This window comes from Neolamprologus brichardi, chromosome 22 (assembly GCF_056152115.1).
Source record: "Neolamprologus brichardi isolate AB-2024 chromosome 22, ASM5615211v1, whole genome shotgun sequence".
NCBI classification, from domain to species: Eukaryota; Metazoa; Chordata; class Actinopteri; order Cichliformes; family Cichlidae; genus Neolamprologus; species Neolamprologus brichardi.
This window is the reverse complement of record NC_142124.1, coordinates 3,833,248-3,848,248: the sequence shown is the minus strand read 5'-3', so window position 1 is coordinate 3,848,248 and position 15,001 is coordinate 3,833,248. Positions and strand designations below refer to the sequence as shown.

At 43.3% G+C, this 15,001-nt stretch overlaps 1 protein-coding gene across 5 annotated transcripts in view; it reads right to left on the bottom strand.

The window, feature by feature from the left end:
- The window catches only part of fam131ba (family with sequence similarity 131 member Ba), a 99,128-nt gene extending 88,712 nt beyond the window's left edge, over positions 1 to 10,416 (bottom strand). For 4 of the 5 annotated variants that reach the window (XM_087835227.1, XM_087835229.1, XM_087835230.1 and 1 more), the window contains exon 1: positions 10,104 to 10,413. In XM_087835227.1, coding sequence (XP_087691353.1) covers positions 10,104 to 10,131 — 28 coding nt within the window. In that variant the 5' untranslated portion in view covers positions 10,132 to 10,413. Of the gene's footprint in view, positions 1 to 10,103 lie in introns of all 5 variants that reach the window. The other variant, XR_015717118.1, reaches the window with a different exon arrangement.
- Between the last annotated feature and the right edge of the window lie 4,585 nt (positions 10,417 to 15,001).

Below are 15,001 nucleotides of genomic sequence, written 5' to 3'. Positions count from 1 at the left end.
CGTGTGTTTTGCTTTTCTAACCTTCTCACTTTGTTTTCATGCAATGAATATTTTAGGCAAAGCTTATGAGAAACAACTGAAATCTTTTCTCGGATTTTCTACCTGAAAGATTTGTATAATCCTTTGAGTTGTTTCAGCTGGCAGCCCTCTTGTTGGGGCCATGCTTTCCTTCAATCAGCCAGGTGCAGCCACTCATTGAGGCCTGCAAACACTTTCTTTTATCTGCAGACCTTTTTGGATATTTAGCTTTGTCCTGGTACTTGTTTGCATATGAGTGATTCAGTATATGTCCCTCTACTTGATATAATTACATTTTTTTTGGATGTTTCCTGAAGCCAGAATGTTGAGCTATTAAACAAAAAAAGTGTCTTATATCTGTGGTTTGATTGTTTGCTACAAAGTAAAACAGGTGATGTCTTGATGCATTCTCAATCATCCAGCTAAGTAAATCTCCAAAAGTTGATTCTGTTCATCTCGACATAGCGTTTTCAGTGGGACTAATGCGATGCTAAATTAGTGTTGCTTTGTCTGTGCAGGTATTGTTCAGTGGGTTTAGGAAAGCTTCCAGCAGAAAACAGATGCTTCCATTTTTTTGTAAGAGCAAAAATGACTGCAGTGAGATAAAAGCAGGACGGGTGAAAAGAAGAACGGCTTTAAAAGTTAAAGAGTTTTTAGACGTGATACTTTGACACCCCACATCAGCGTTTATCTGTAAATACATACTGTGACAGAAAAGCACCAATACAAAATCAGAAATTTGTGCAATGCTCAAAACAACAAGTGCCAAAAGATGCGTGATCTGCCTCAGTGTGATGGCGACCAGCACCTGTGATATTCAGTTTCCTGCATCCAGCTGCAAGTGCACTTCACTGTCAGTGCAATTATTGTAAACAAGAAAGCAGTGAAATGCATCCAGCCTTAAACAGTCTCTGTTCTGCTCTGCCTTTTGTCTGCCTCTGGTCTGGATTTAGGTGGAGAGCTGCTGGTTCAAGAAAGAAACTGCTCCGAGCTGTTCCTCCCATCAAAAAGGCTCAGGCTCGTTTCTCACGATGGCAGATGGTGGACAAAATGTTTGATCTGTTCTGGAAGGTAGAAGGTGAACGTAACATGTCTGCTTTTGCCGATTTCACTTTGAATTTCGAGGCATTATCAGTAATTTGATGCTGCTCAGAGGCAACTCTCTTCCGCACATTTGCTGTAAATGCATCCCGAACTACAAGTCAAAGCATCAGCCAACACTCGGGCCCATTTACAACTTCAAAAACTGGCATTTGCCGTCCAAAATGGGTCCACGACTCAGTTGCTGCTCTTTGTAGCTGGAAATCAGACGTGCGAGTAAACATGTATTCGGTGTTATGCTGCGGTGATGAAAGTGGTTTATCAAAGTCTTACCTCGAACAAATGTCCTGATCGACAAAGTCTTTTAACTGCACTTTAAAGATACCTTAAAGCGCCTCCTCTTTAAGGAAACCACATTTTAATCCTTCCATTGTTACCTATTTTAAGAGTATTTCTAAACCATTACACCACCAGACCGCACCGCTGATATAAGACAGAATGGACCCATTTTTCTTGCCAAATTCAAACATCACAGCAGAAATTGAGGCAACATTTTTCAAACTCTAGTCTCTGTTTCCTGTTCTTAGTTAACAGGAGAGGCATCTGATATGCTCTTCTGCTGCTATAGCAACCACTTCAGCACCTATCAGCACTGGCCATTTTCCTCTGACCTCTGAATTTCTCTTTTTTTAGACTAGTCTCTGTAAACCTAGATGGCTGTGTGGGGAAATTCCAGTACATCAGTAGTTTCTGAAAAAGTCAGATCAGCCCACCTGACGACAACAATCACGTCACACATGAAATCACTTGTCTTCTCTATCCTGATGCTAAATTTAAACCCCCGGAGGTCATTTTAACCATATGTGTCTAAATGCACTCAGTCATGTGATTAACTTTGCATTAACAAACAGCTGAACAGTTGTTAGATGCACCTAACCTAGAGTGGATGTCCAAAATATGATGCATGGACTGAAGAAGGTCATGATATTGATGCTGAGGCCATTCTTCTAGACTTTAGCGGCATGTAGTGGCATTAACGTACTGCAACGTGTTAGAAATACTAATTAATTTAAATTTCTCTTTTGGATTGTGTTTCATAGCTACGGAGCCCCGCAGGGGACATGGGAGAAAAAAAAATAAGACGGACTTTTGCGAGATCTCGCAAAACAAACTCGGGATCTCGCAAAACAAACTCGGGATCTCGCAAAGGTTTTAGCCGCATTCTTCCCGTTAGCTCGAAGCTAACGGGAGGTCGAGACCTACTACAGCCGGGAGGAACACCGCTTTCCCGGCACATCGTGCCTCGTCCTCCCGGTCGGCTTCGAGCTAGCGTCCGAAGAATGCGGCTAAAACGTTTGCGTCTCGCAAACGTTTTGCGAGATCCCGAGTTTGTTTTGCGAGATCTCGCAAAAGTCAGTCTTAATTTTTTTTTCTCCCATGTCCCCTGCGGGGCTCCGTACATAGCAGCCTTCTCTGCATATAGTGGATTTTTTATTGAGGAGGGCACCAGTGATGTGAAGGCTCAGCAATTTGGAGCCCCAACAAAAGATAACATTGTATTTCCTTTACGTCGGTTTTCTTCCATCGGACAGAGAGGCATTGTGTTAAAATTGTTCCTGTTTTTCCCCAAACTACTATTTTAGGGTCTAAACTAGAGTCTAATGCTTACAGAGGTTTTTTAGCTAACTTTGTTTGTCATTGGAAAAATCCCTGAAAATACGGGCTCGGCACAAAAGTGATTTTTATTCCTTTTAAAGATTTTTCCACAGCCTTGATTCCATCATCTGCCATGCAAAGCTTGGTTTGAAAGTCTCTCTTCAAGGCTTAAATTAAAGAATTTGGTAAAACATTTCCTTAAACCAGTGTATTTAGCCTTACACTACTAACCCAGTTTGCTGCTTTTGATTTAGTTTTCCACGTAAAGTGGTCTTAAATCTACTGTGGTGACAATTTCTGGATGCGAGATCGATTTTATTAGTGCGAGTTTCTGCAGAACGTCTTTCTGGGCCTGACTGGAAAGTGTGGATATAGAGATCCTGCAGTATGCCTGAGAGCCTTTCTGTGTGGCTGTCCTGCTGTCTGAGTGATGACTGTTAAACATCAGCTCTAGTGTTGCTGGAGGATAATTGAGTGTAATGACAGGCGGCGATGCTTTGGTTAAATGGCACTCTGCAGGAAACACACAGCTGAGCGATGAAAGGCTGAAGCACGATGATACTGCGGCCTCGTGTCTTCTTTTCTTTTCTGCAGATCACCTGACAGAAGCTCAGAGTCAAGGGTGAAAAGTGAATGTGACACAAAGGAACACAGAGAGCAAGCTGTTGACCCATATTTACTGTAACATTTTCCCTCCTCTCCCTCCCTCCGTCTCTGATTGACCTCCCTCTTTTACCCCGGATCTATTTTTAGCAGCCGCCGCTCTCACTCGGGCCGAATATAAGAATAGATGTTCCTCACAAGTAACGCAGCAGGAAATATTCTGCAGGCAATAATTTGGAGGGAGGGGAGGGCTGTCCAATCACCCTGACCGATTTAACAAGCTCTGTCATGCAGTGTGTCTCTTCTAGGTCCCATCACTTTTCATTCAACCCTCCAGTCTGATTTTTAGAAGCATTCTGATCCTTTAAAGAAAATAAATAATGTGATACGACAGTAAAACTGCCTGATGGTGTTCATAATGGGGCTCTTAGAAGACTGTTTTTGCCTGCTTTGATGCATCGTTTGGTTTTTTTGTTGTCCTCTGTGGGCTGCATCATTATTATTACTATTATTATACTCTGTAATACATATTAGGCGGTAAGCATCGTTGGGCAACCTTATTTTCTAAAGTTAACTTGTTGCATTGCAAGATTCCTGCCATTAAAAACTAATCAGCTACATTATAGCATTAACTACTCATTAGAGCACTTTTGAATGATCATAAATAAGCAAAAGTTCACATTTACAGTCAGAGAAATACAGTTTTCATGGAGTTCTGTGCAGTTCTGTGAAAGCTAAGTCCACCCTTACTGCCTCCAAAGGAAAGAAGAGGGTATATAGCAGCCTGGTGCTGCTAATTAAATGCACTAAATGAACTGATCATCAGTGAGTGTGACCACCTCTATAAAAGCAGACGTATTGGCAGCGTGTTCGTCTGGAGCATTTAGGTGTGTGATAACACGATGCCACAATCGTCCCAGCAAATCCAATCCAAGGTCAGACCATGCAATGCTCAGAGAAACTGCAGAAAACCCAAGAACTACATTTCACACTCCACAGGCTAAAGTTAGTTAAATTCATGACCGTACAATTAGAAAAAGACTGAAAAAAATGTGGCTTGTTTCAAAGGGCTGTCAGGACAAAGCCTCTTATCTCTAAAAACGACAATGCTGCTCAATTAAGGATTGCAAAGCTACATCCGAACAGAGCACAAGACAAAGGGACAAAGCTCTTTGGACAGACGGAGACTGAACCAAAGTGCTGATGTTTAGTCATAATGTAAAGCACCACAACTGGAGAAAAACAAAACACACAATTCAGCACAAACATCTCACGTCAGGTTGTCAGCTTATTTTGCAGCCACAGGACCTGAGCAACTCACAGTGACTGAGTCAACCATCAACTGCTGTGTGTACCAGAGTATTCTAGTGAGGCCATCTGTATGACGGCTCAAACTAAATCAGCACAATGATCCCGAGCAAAGCAGAAAATATGCAACAGAATGGCTGAAAAAGTAAAGAATCGAGGTGTTGTTGACCCGGTCAAAGTCCAGACTGCAACCTCATTGAAATGCTGTAGCAGGACCTTAAGAGCTCATAAATGAATGTCCACACACCTCAATGAACCGGAGCACCGCTGTAAAGAAGAGTGGACTACGTTCTAAGAGACTGAAAGTCAAACAGGAAACAATCGCTTCAAGCCATTACTGCTATAAGTAATTGTGCAAGCTACTGAATGATGTGATGCACTTAGAAAAATGACTAGTTTGATGATGAACTGGTGCCTGTGTAACATTTTTCAGGCATCTGTCTAGTGGGGAAAAACTGTACCCTACTCTGAGTGAGTGACAAAGTACAACTGAATAATTAATTCAAAAGTAGTGTATGCAGATCTCAGAATATAAATGGAAGGGAATAGTAACAGTGAGCAAAGGAAGGGGAGTTCATTGTATATCGCAATTTCTTATGGCTTCTGACAGTGGACTCATTTCTGTGCATGTTCTGCAGGACCGCAGTGCAGCATTCGATAGTGTTCACCACAATATCTTATTAGAGAGATTAGCAAATCCCGAAGTTATTAAAGGTTCTGTTCTGCAGTAGTTCCTGCCCCAAGTGGAGGAGTTCAAGTATCTCGGGGTCTTGTTCGCGAGTGATGGGAGAAGGGAGCCGGAGATCGACAGACGGATTGGGGCTGAAGCTGCAGTGATGCGGACGCTGCACCGGTCCGTCGTGGTGAAGAGGGAGCTGAGTGTAAAGCGAAGCTCTCAATTTACCGGTCGATCTACGTCCCTACCCTCACCTATGGCCACGAGCTGTGGGTAGTGACCGAAAGAACGAGATCGCGGATACAAGCAGCAGAAATGGGCTTCCTCCGAAGGGTGGCTGGCTTCTCCCTTAGAGATAGGGTGAGAAGTTCGGCCATCCGGGAGGGGCTCAGAGTAGAGCCGCTGCTCCACATTGAAAGGAGGCAGCTGAGGTGGTTCGGGCATCTGACAAGGATGCCTCCCGGGTGAGGCGTTCCGGGAATGTCCCACCGGGAGGAGGCCACGGGGCAGACCCAGGACACGCTGGAGAGATTATATCTCTCGGCTGGCCTGGGAACGCCTTGGTGTTCCCCCGGATAAGCTGGAGGAGGTGGCTGGGGAGAGGGAGGTCTGGGCCTCTCTGCTTAGGCTGCTGCCCCCGCGACCCGGCCCCGGATAAAGCGGATGAAGATGGATGGATGTTCTGCAGTGTTTTGAATCATATTTATCTAAAAGACTCCATTTGGGGAGTGCTCATCACACACTAAGGTTAACTGTGGAGTTCCACAGGGTTCTGTGCTGGGACCAGTTCTGTTTACAGTATACATGCTTTTCTGTATGCAGATGATATTCAGCTTTATGTATGTAGGAAGCCAGATGTCACACACTAGTTAGTTAAATTGTTGGAATGTCTCAAAGACATAAAGACCTGAATGACTTCTAATTCCCTGCTTCTAAGTTCAAAAAAAACTGAGGTTATAGTGCTCAGCCTTAAAAAAAAATCAGATCTATCTAAGCAGATCCCTAACCTGGTCTCCAGTAACGCTGCAAGGAATCTTGTTGTCAATTTTGACCAGGATATATTCTTCAATGTGCATTTTAAACAAATATGTAAACTGTCTTACTGAATTTGCACAAGATCTCTACAATAAGACGCATCCCCTCTAAGAGTAATGCCGAATAAATTAGTTAATGACTTTATATTTTCTAGGGTGAACTTCTGTAATTCATTATTATCAGGCAATGATGCAACAAAAATAGTGACAGGAACCAGAAAGGAACCATATTTCTCCTTTATTAGCTTCTCTTTGTTGGCTCCCTGGTTTCTTCCTGTTAAAATAGCTTTTTTCCTTCCTACTGTCACCAAGTGCTTTCTTGTAAAGGGTTGTTGATTGTGAAGCGCCTCAAGCGCCTTGATTTGGCACTACATTAAAAAATAATTGAATTGAATATCTAGGTAACTGTGCAGCAAACTGTGAGTCATGGCCAATTGTGCCCCAGTAGAACTTTACATCTACCAGCATGTGCACGGGTACTGTGGTGGTAAGACCAAACCTAAGAAGCAGCAGAAATTAAAATGTCAAAGTCTGAGCTATTGCTTGTTCTGCGCTGGTAAACAATGAGAAGGACACAGAAGTGCAATAACAATAACAGTGTTTTTTATTCTGCAAAAAAGCAGCTTTTCTGTCTCTTTTTGATGTCCTCAGCAGCTGCGAGCCTCCACCTTTCCCTTCAGTTCTTCAGTGCGCTCATCCCAACAATGCCGCCACTGTGTCCCTGATCAAGGTCACGCAATATTCATCCACAGAAGTTGTTTTGTGTCCGTCTCATTGTAGTTTAACTCTTTGTTTTAGGCTAACTTCCCAAACCTAGTTCCTGTTCAGAGACAGACACCTAATACCTGCAGAGTTGGAAACAAAATTCAATCCCATTAAAGTGGAGATACTGTGTTTTCTAAAAACTCTGTTATTGTCGGTGTTTAGCTCTGATACTTTGCTAAGATATTTTTGGTCTCCTTTATCCTCTGCGAACAGTCCCACTTTTTATTGCTTTGTCTCCCCTGCGTGCAGACAGCCAGCTCCAGACCTCACTCTCAGCTCACTCCTCACGGCGTCTGGAGCACACATTTCCAAAAATGAAAATATCAACTGGAGTTAGATAACGTGGCCGGCACATAGCTAGCATAATGTGCTTTGATCTACTTCTGACACAGCAAATAATAGAGAGAGAAGAAGAGGAAGGGAGGGAGGGAGAATCAGCCAGAGGAGATAAGAGAAAAAAACCTAACCACAAAGGGGAACACACCCACTTATGGGACCAAAAAACTCTCCAGGATATTATTTTGGATCTTCACACCACAAGCTTCTGCTCTTCTTCCTTATCATTCCTCACCCACTACAATCCCTGCCCCGGTCCCTCAGCATCCTTTACCGGCTTTGCTCAATGACAACCAAAGGTCAAATTGTCCCTTATTTAAGTCCTCCAGCAGCCTCCATTTGTTTCATAAAGGAGCTGATGAGGCTGTGATAGTGTAGATAGAGGGAGGGGATCGTGGCTCTGGTACAATGTGTGTGTCACTTTTCTTTATCAGCAGTTTGGGATATCTTGGGTTGTGGTGTTTGTAGTGGAGAGAGACTTTAATGGCACTGGCATGTGGGAATTTTCACAGAAAGCACCGCCTCCTAAACTACAAATGACCACACTACTGCTGCGTGTCTATGCTGTGCTGAAAGTCCAGTATCTGCCTGAACATCTTCACCTTGCACTCCTTCCTGACTGACTTACAATTTAGTTTTAAACTGGCACTGAACATTTAAATGTACAATGTGCACATGTGTACTCTTGTCTCTTTGTAGACCAGTTTCAGACCTTAGGAGCAAGAGCGCTTTCTTTTAACGTTTTATCCATCCATCCATTCACTTCCGCTTCTCCTTTTCAGGGTCGCGGGGGGCGCTGGAGCCTATCCCAGCTGTCATAGGGCGAGAGGCGGGGTACACCCTGGACAGGTCGCCAGTCTGTCACAAGGCTAACACACAGGAACAGACAACCATTCGCGCTCACATTCACTCGCACATTCACACCTAGTGGCAATTTGGATTATCCAATTAACCTATCCCCACAAGCTGCATGTCTTTGGATGGTGGGAGGAAGCCGGAGTACCCGGAGGGAACCCACACAAACACGGGGAGAACATGCAAACTCCACACAGAAAGACCCCGGCCTGATGGTGGAATTGAACTCAGGACCTTCTTGCTGTGCGGCAACAGTGCTAACCACCGTGCTGCCGTTTTAAACACTGAATTTAAAATTTGATTATTGAAGGTTTAGCCGAAATTCACTCTGAGACTTAGAGTGTCGTGTTGGCTACAAACCACCAAAACATTTTCAGCCAGTAGAAGGAGGTTATGTCATTGGCATAGCTGTAAGTTCTAGTTAGCTAACTGCACGCCCATAACCAGCTATAGGGTTCAAGTACCAGTGAACCCAAAAAACAGTAGCGTCACTAAGGAAGTGGGTAAGTTTGTTCTTTCTTGTGCTGTTTTAATTTCAAGAACACTGGAAAATTGCTAATTTGCAACAAGGCAACAATTCCTGGCTAACAGCATCAGATACCAACACTGTGAAACTGAGATATTCCAAATGATGTTGATGCGATGATACAAACGAGTCCAAAAAATCGGAAACTGGAGCAAGAAAATTAAAAGTAACAAGAAGGAAAAGTAGCGCACTGTGGAATGACCAGTGTAGGGGGCGCTCTAAGCAAAGACATGGTTTTCCTTTTTTTTCCTGTGATTTCTGGGCAAACATGTAAAAAGGTGAATCCAAGCTGTTAGAACCTGAACCTTTGGAAGGGAAAGATCAATGCATAAGGTCAACAGGGGTCCTCGCAATGGTGTGTGTGTGCGCGTGTGTGTGCGCGCGTGTGTAGCGTTGACTTCACAGAATTGACCTACATGAGCGGAGCGTTCAGGCGCACACCTGAGTGCGCCGAGCCCGGTTCTGACTCATCCTGCAAGAGTCAATCTCTGAGCTTCCTGTTCATAACTCTGTGTGTGTGTGTGTGTGTGTGTGTGTGTGTGCGAGAGAGAGAGAGAGAAACCCGGTATCCACTGCCTGCGTCTTCAATTTATTACGTCGCAGCATGACGCACAGAAGAGGGAGAGTCAAGAGGAGAGGATGGATGGAGGGAGGGAGGGATGGATGGAAGAAAGGAAGGAAGGAAAGAAGGGGTGAGTAAGAGGGGAAAGTGGAAGAAGGAGGGAGGGGGGAGAGGGGGATTTTGTCAGACACCCAGCATGCAATGACCTTAGTCTTGTGTCAAGGCGGAGGTCTCTCTCTCTCTCTCTCTCTCTCTCTCTCACACACACACACACACACACACACACACACACACACACACACACACACTGTCTGCATGCCCAGTGTCATCCATGTGGAGACGAAAAACGTCAAAGCGCATCTTATTCCGCTCACATCTCTGCTGCCTGTCTGTCCTGCCTCTCCCCTCACACACACACACACACACACACACACACACACACACACACGCACACACACACGCACACACACGCGCACTGAGATGCGATAGTAATCCCTACAGTAAACTGTGCAGACACTACACCCTGAAAACAGACACCTTTATGGGCACGAAAAGAGCAGAAGACCACGGAAGCGCTGCAACTTCCTGCGGGATAATTAGCGATAAGTAAACCTGGAAAACCACACATGTGTGTCTGCTTCATCTCATTTCTCTTCTTTTAAATTCTCCACATGCACGCATCCATCTCTCCACATGGCGGGATATAAAGAAGCGTGTCCTTACTGATTGTCCGGGATCCTATGCAGCCCATGTTGTCTTACAGAGGCTCGTTCAGCTCGGGGAAAATAAAATCCATCCGTCCAGCAGGCATTTCTCCCCGGGTCTCTTTCTCTGCGCGTTCCCCCTCTGCTCCGTTCTCCTCTCTGTCTTCTTCACTGTCCTCCTCTCCTCCGTATGTGAGAAGCAGAGAGGGTGTGTATGTGCGTGTCATCCGACTCTCTCCTCTCTCTCTCTCTCTCTCTCCGCCGTACCGTCGTCACACACTCCGGTTCCCCCAGTCACTGCTGATGTTGCTCTATCGCTCTCCCTCGCTTTGTCGCTGGCACGCACGCACTAACGCGGACACGAACACGTTGTCTTACATGGAAAGACAAACACAGTCATGCAGAAACATGGATGTGCACACGCGTAAAGGACGGGCAGCAGAAGTTTCTTCGGTGCTTTTATTTCCGTAAAGGTTACAAAGAACTTTCATCCAGATTTTACATATTTAGTCGCCAATGCAACGCAACACTCCCACTCCGGGAAAGACCCCAGAGCATGACTCATGAGGGACACCCTCATAGCCTAAAAGTAGGACGCAGATCTGATCTGATCGGGATATTTTGCATATGTTGAGACCCAAACTCAACCAAAGAACTGCACCTTCTACTTCAGTGATTTTCATCAACAAAATATCTCTGCAGTGTATTTATTGGCTCTCTTTATTTCTTTAATTTGGCCAAAAGTTTCACTTATTACGAAGCCCCGCAAGGGACATGGGAGAAAAAAAAAATTTAAGACGGACTTTTGCCGCAGTTTTAGCTCGAAGTTTGAACTAACGGGAGGTCGAGACCTACTACAGCCGGGAGGAACACCGCTTTCCCGGCACATCGTGCCTCGACCTCCCGGTCGGCTTCGAGCCAGCGTCCGAAGAATGCGGCTAAAACGTTTGCGAGATCTCGCAAAAGTTTTGCGAGATCCCGAGTTTGTTTTGCGAGATCTCGCAAAAGTCCGTCTTAATTTTTTTTCTCCCATGTCCCCTGCGGGGCTCCGTAACTTTTGCTTCAGTGTGTAAAGGTTTGGGAGGTCATATGTGAAGGTCAAGGTCAGTATGTGTTTTTGGCCATAACTCAAGAATTCTGACAAAATCTCCCACAAATACCTAACAGGATCAAATGAAGCCACGCCCAGCGTTTTGTCTGTTTGTCTGTGATTTTTTATGTCCTGAAAAAACAAACATTTATGGCCAATTTTTAATGGCAGCCTGAGGAACAAAAGAAAGGTTGACATTTAAAAAAATCTAGTCATTACTCAAATCAAAGAAGTCAGACCTGATTAGAATTTGGCAGATTTCCCCTTCAAGGCCATTTCCTGTTGCATCTCCAGACTGCTTTCAGTGTGTTTGCTATTTTTAGATCTCTCCATGAAAGCCTATTATGACCATGTGTACTTGTGATTTCAACTACAGCCCACTAAACCTGTACAGAGAGCAAACATCAGCTTCTCTTTTAAAACTGACCTTCAGCAGTTTCCATTTTGACAAGTTCACCATTTGCAAGCCCAAATACAGCCAAGCTACAAATGGAAATGTGCCGTTGTGGACTTTCTTTGCCACAACACAAGTTTCCTTTACAACACGCCCAGCTCCCTGGATTTGGTTTCCTGAGTCTTCAACATAAAATAGAAAAACAAGTCTAAATGTCGTCAGAGAGCTTGAATGATAACTAAGTAGGCTCTCTACTGTCACCTTGCGCAAAAACACGTTACTTCATTTATTGCACTGATACAGCAGCAGAACAAAGCTGCTCTCTTTGGCAAATATGCTTCTTTAAATCTAAAAGCCATCCACCAGACAGAAATTAATATTTAGCTCAATTTTACATTTATAAAAAGTTTAAAACTACTTGACAAAAAACCGACTTCCCACCACCACTGTCATGTGTTAAAAAAACATAAATTACTGAACTTCAATAACTTAGTGAAACTTAAAAGAGTGTGTTTAATATATAAAGTCTTACACTCCCTTGCTCCACCACCACTAAAGCAGTTCATTAGGCACAAAGCTCAGACAGGACCACCCGAGCTACAATCCGAGGAGACTTGTTTATACCCCACAGACGGACAGCATTTGGGCAGAACGTCCTCTCTGTCCAGGGTGGCCATCTGTGGAACAGTCGTCCTCAACCCATTAGAGAATGCTCTACACTCAATGTGTTTAAGGCAAAGGTTAAAAACTGGTTATGGACAAATCAAGTGTGTGATCATGTATGAGTTGTATAGTTTTAATGTTTTATTTGGGAACAGAATGGTGTGTATGTGTAAGTTTGGTGATGGAGTTTTTATTATGAATGAATGATGAATTTTTATGAATTATTATGTCTATTTTTTATGCTTCAGGACAACAGATGGAAATTAGCCCTTGGCTATAATCTGGTATGTTTACATTCATGTAATTTTTTTTTTTTACATTTATGTTCATTAACATGCACTGTCCTAAATAAATAAAATAAATAAATGATTCCCACATGTGCAGTTTTCTTCACAACAGTGTTGACAAAGAAGAGTTTCAGCTACAGATACAACTTACAATTTGCATAATGAAAGTATCCCAGAATAGGCCCGTAGTTTGGCAAACGTTACTGTTTCACTTTGTCCACACAACCTTTCAGTGTGAGAATCATTTGGTGCTTTGAAGTATACTTTTCAAAAACATAATTATATAGTTATGTTTATCAGTGGAGTCATGAAGCCATTGTCTATGAAATGATATGATCCATAAATTAAAATGATGAGTAAATAAGCTGTGACTCCAATCATTTTTGACATTTCTTCACAGCAAACATTTTAAATGTCAAGAAAAAAAATGCCATAAAGTAATTAATGACATCAAAGATGATTTAATGCTCTGCAGGCCTACTTGTTGTTCCTAGAGTATTTAAAAGTAGAATGGGAGGCAGAGCCTTCAGTTTTCAGGCCCCTCTTCTGTGGAACCAGCTTCCAGTTTGGATTCAGGAGACAGACACTATCTCTACTTTTAAGATTAGGCTTCAAACTTTCCTTTTTGCTAAAGCATATAGTTAGGGCTGGACCAGGTGACCCTGAATCCTCCCTTAGTTATGCTGCAATAGACGTAGGCTGCCGGGGGATTCCCATGATGCATTGAGTTTTTCCTTTCCAGTCACCTTTCTCACTCACTATGTATTAACAGACCTCTCTGCATTGAATCATATCTGTTATTAACCTCTGTCTCTCTTCCACAGCATGTCTTTATCCTGTCTTCCTTCTCTCACCCCAACCAATCACAGCAGATGGCCCCGCCCCTCCCTGAGCCTGGTTCTGCCGGAGGTTTCTTCCTGTTAAAAGGGAGTTTTTCCTTCCCACTGTCGCCAAAGTGCTTGCTCATAGGGGGTCATATGATTGTTGGGTTTTTCTCTGTATCTATGAAGCACCTTGAGGCGACTTTTGTTGTGATTTGGCGCTATATAAATAAAATTGAATTGAATTGAATTTAGGGGAGTCGGGTAAACTAAGAATGTCTGTGAGTTCTAAGTTAGCTGTCAGAGCTTCTGCATTGGTGTAAAAAAGCAGTCTGTCTTTATCTGAAAAAGATGACAAATAAAAGATGTTTAAACATATTCAGCTAAGAGTTTTAACGTGACCAGTAAACTGATAAGCATGGGGTTGTACAGCAACATCCTCACGTCTTCAACTCCATAATCAGCAGTTTTAGAGAATTGATGTTGTTAAAGGGCGATTGTGTGATTAGGGGCTTCAAACGTTAGTCGATCTCGATAAACTGCCTTGTTGAAGTAAACATGTTTATAGCAGTGAAACACATTTGATCTCTCCTAAAACATTCCCTCTTCTTAACAACTGTATGGTGGGTGAAATTATATCATTTTATTTATAGCTCACTTATTTTCCAGAGCCTTAAGTTAGGGGGTGACCACTTTGACTGACCACTGTCAGCATGCTAGGCTTCACCAGTCACTTCCTGTTTTAATTGGATACAGATATCAGTTTAAAATCTCACTCTTACTTTTATGTCTTTACATAAAAGGCCCCCACTTATATCATTGAGCTTCTTCACCCTTACTCTCCAAACCGGATCCTTAGATCCACTGATAGCAATCTTTTGACTATTCCATGGGGGAGGGGGGGTCGTGCTTTCCAAACCCTGGCTCCAATACTGTGGAACAGTTTATCTCCCCCTCTACGCACCATGCACCTTTGGACTTCTTTTAAAAAACTGCAGGGTAATGTTCTTGTGTAATATGTTCTTTTGTCTGATTTGTTTTTATATTCCCTGTAAAGCACAATGTAAAAGATTCCTGTCTTAAAAAGTGCTTTATAAATAAATTTTTACTTACTTACTTTTTCCAAATGGAACCACTGAATTGGACCTCTCGTCTGTGTTTTTGCTGTTAGTGCCCGTGAAGCATTTTTGATGCAATTATCTGCCTGATGTTACATCTTGCTGTGTGGTGCAGACATGCAGGAAGTTTGTGGTTCAGTCCTGTTGAGTGAAACTTGAGTATTTAAATATTTAGCTGATAATTAGTGGTAAGAAGCAATGTGTGCATGTGCATTGCACCTGTACAGGTTATGGATGCAGCTCGATAACCAAGCATGTAACTTTCTCATGCAAATGTGGTCATTTGCAGTTTTGGGATGCTTGATGGTTGAATTTTTCCCTGTTGCCACTGAACACATCTGTTGTCCGGAATTGCAAAACTCTGTGTTGAACTTTGAGAACCCGAGGCCAACACTGTTCATATTTTGCTGCACTCACAGCCCACGAGCTGTATGTCTTTTCATGGCTTTATCTGCACCCTTCAGCTACTAATCCACTCATATTAAACCTGTCAGCTCAGCTCTGACAGCGACATCCTTACTCATCGTTTGCACCCAGACGCCCG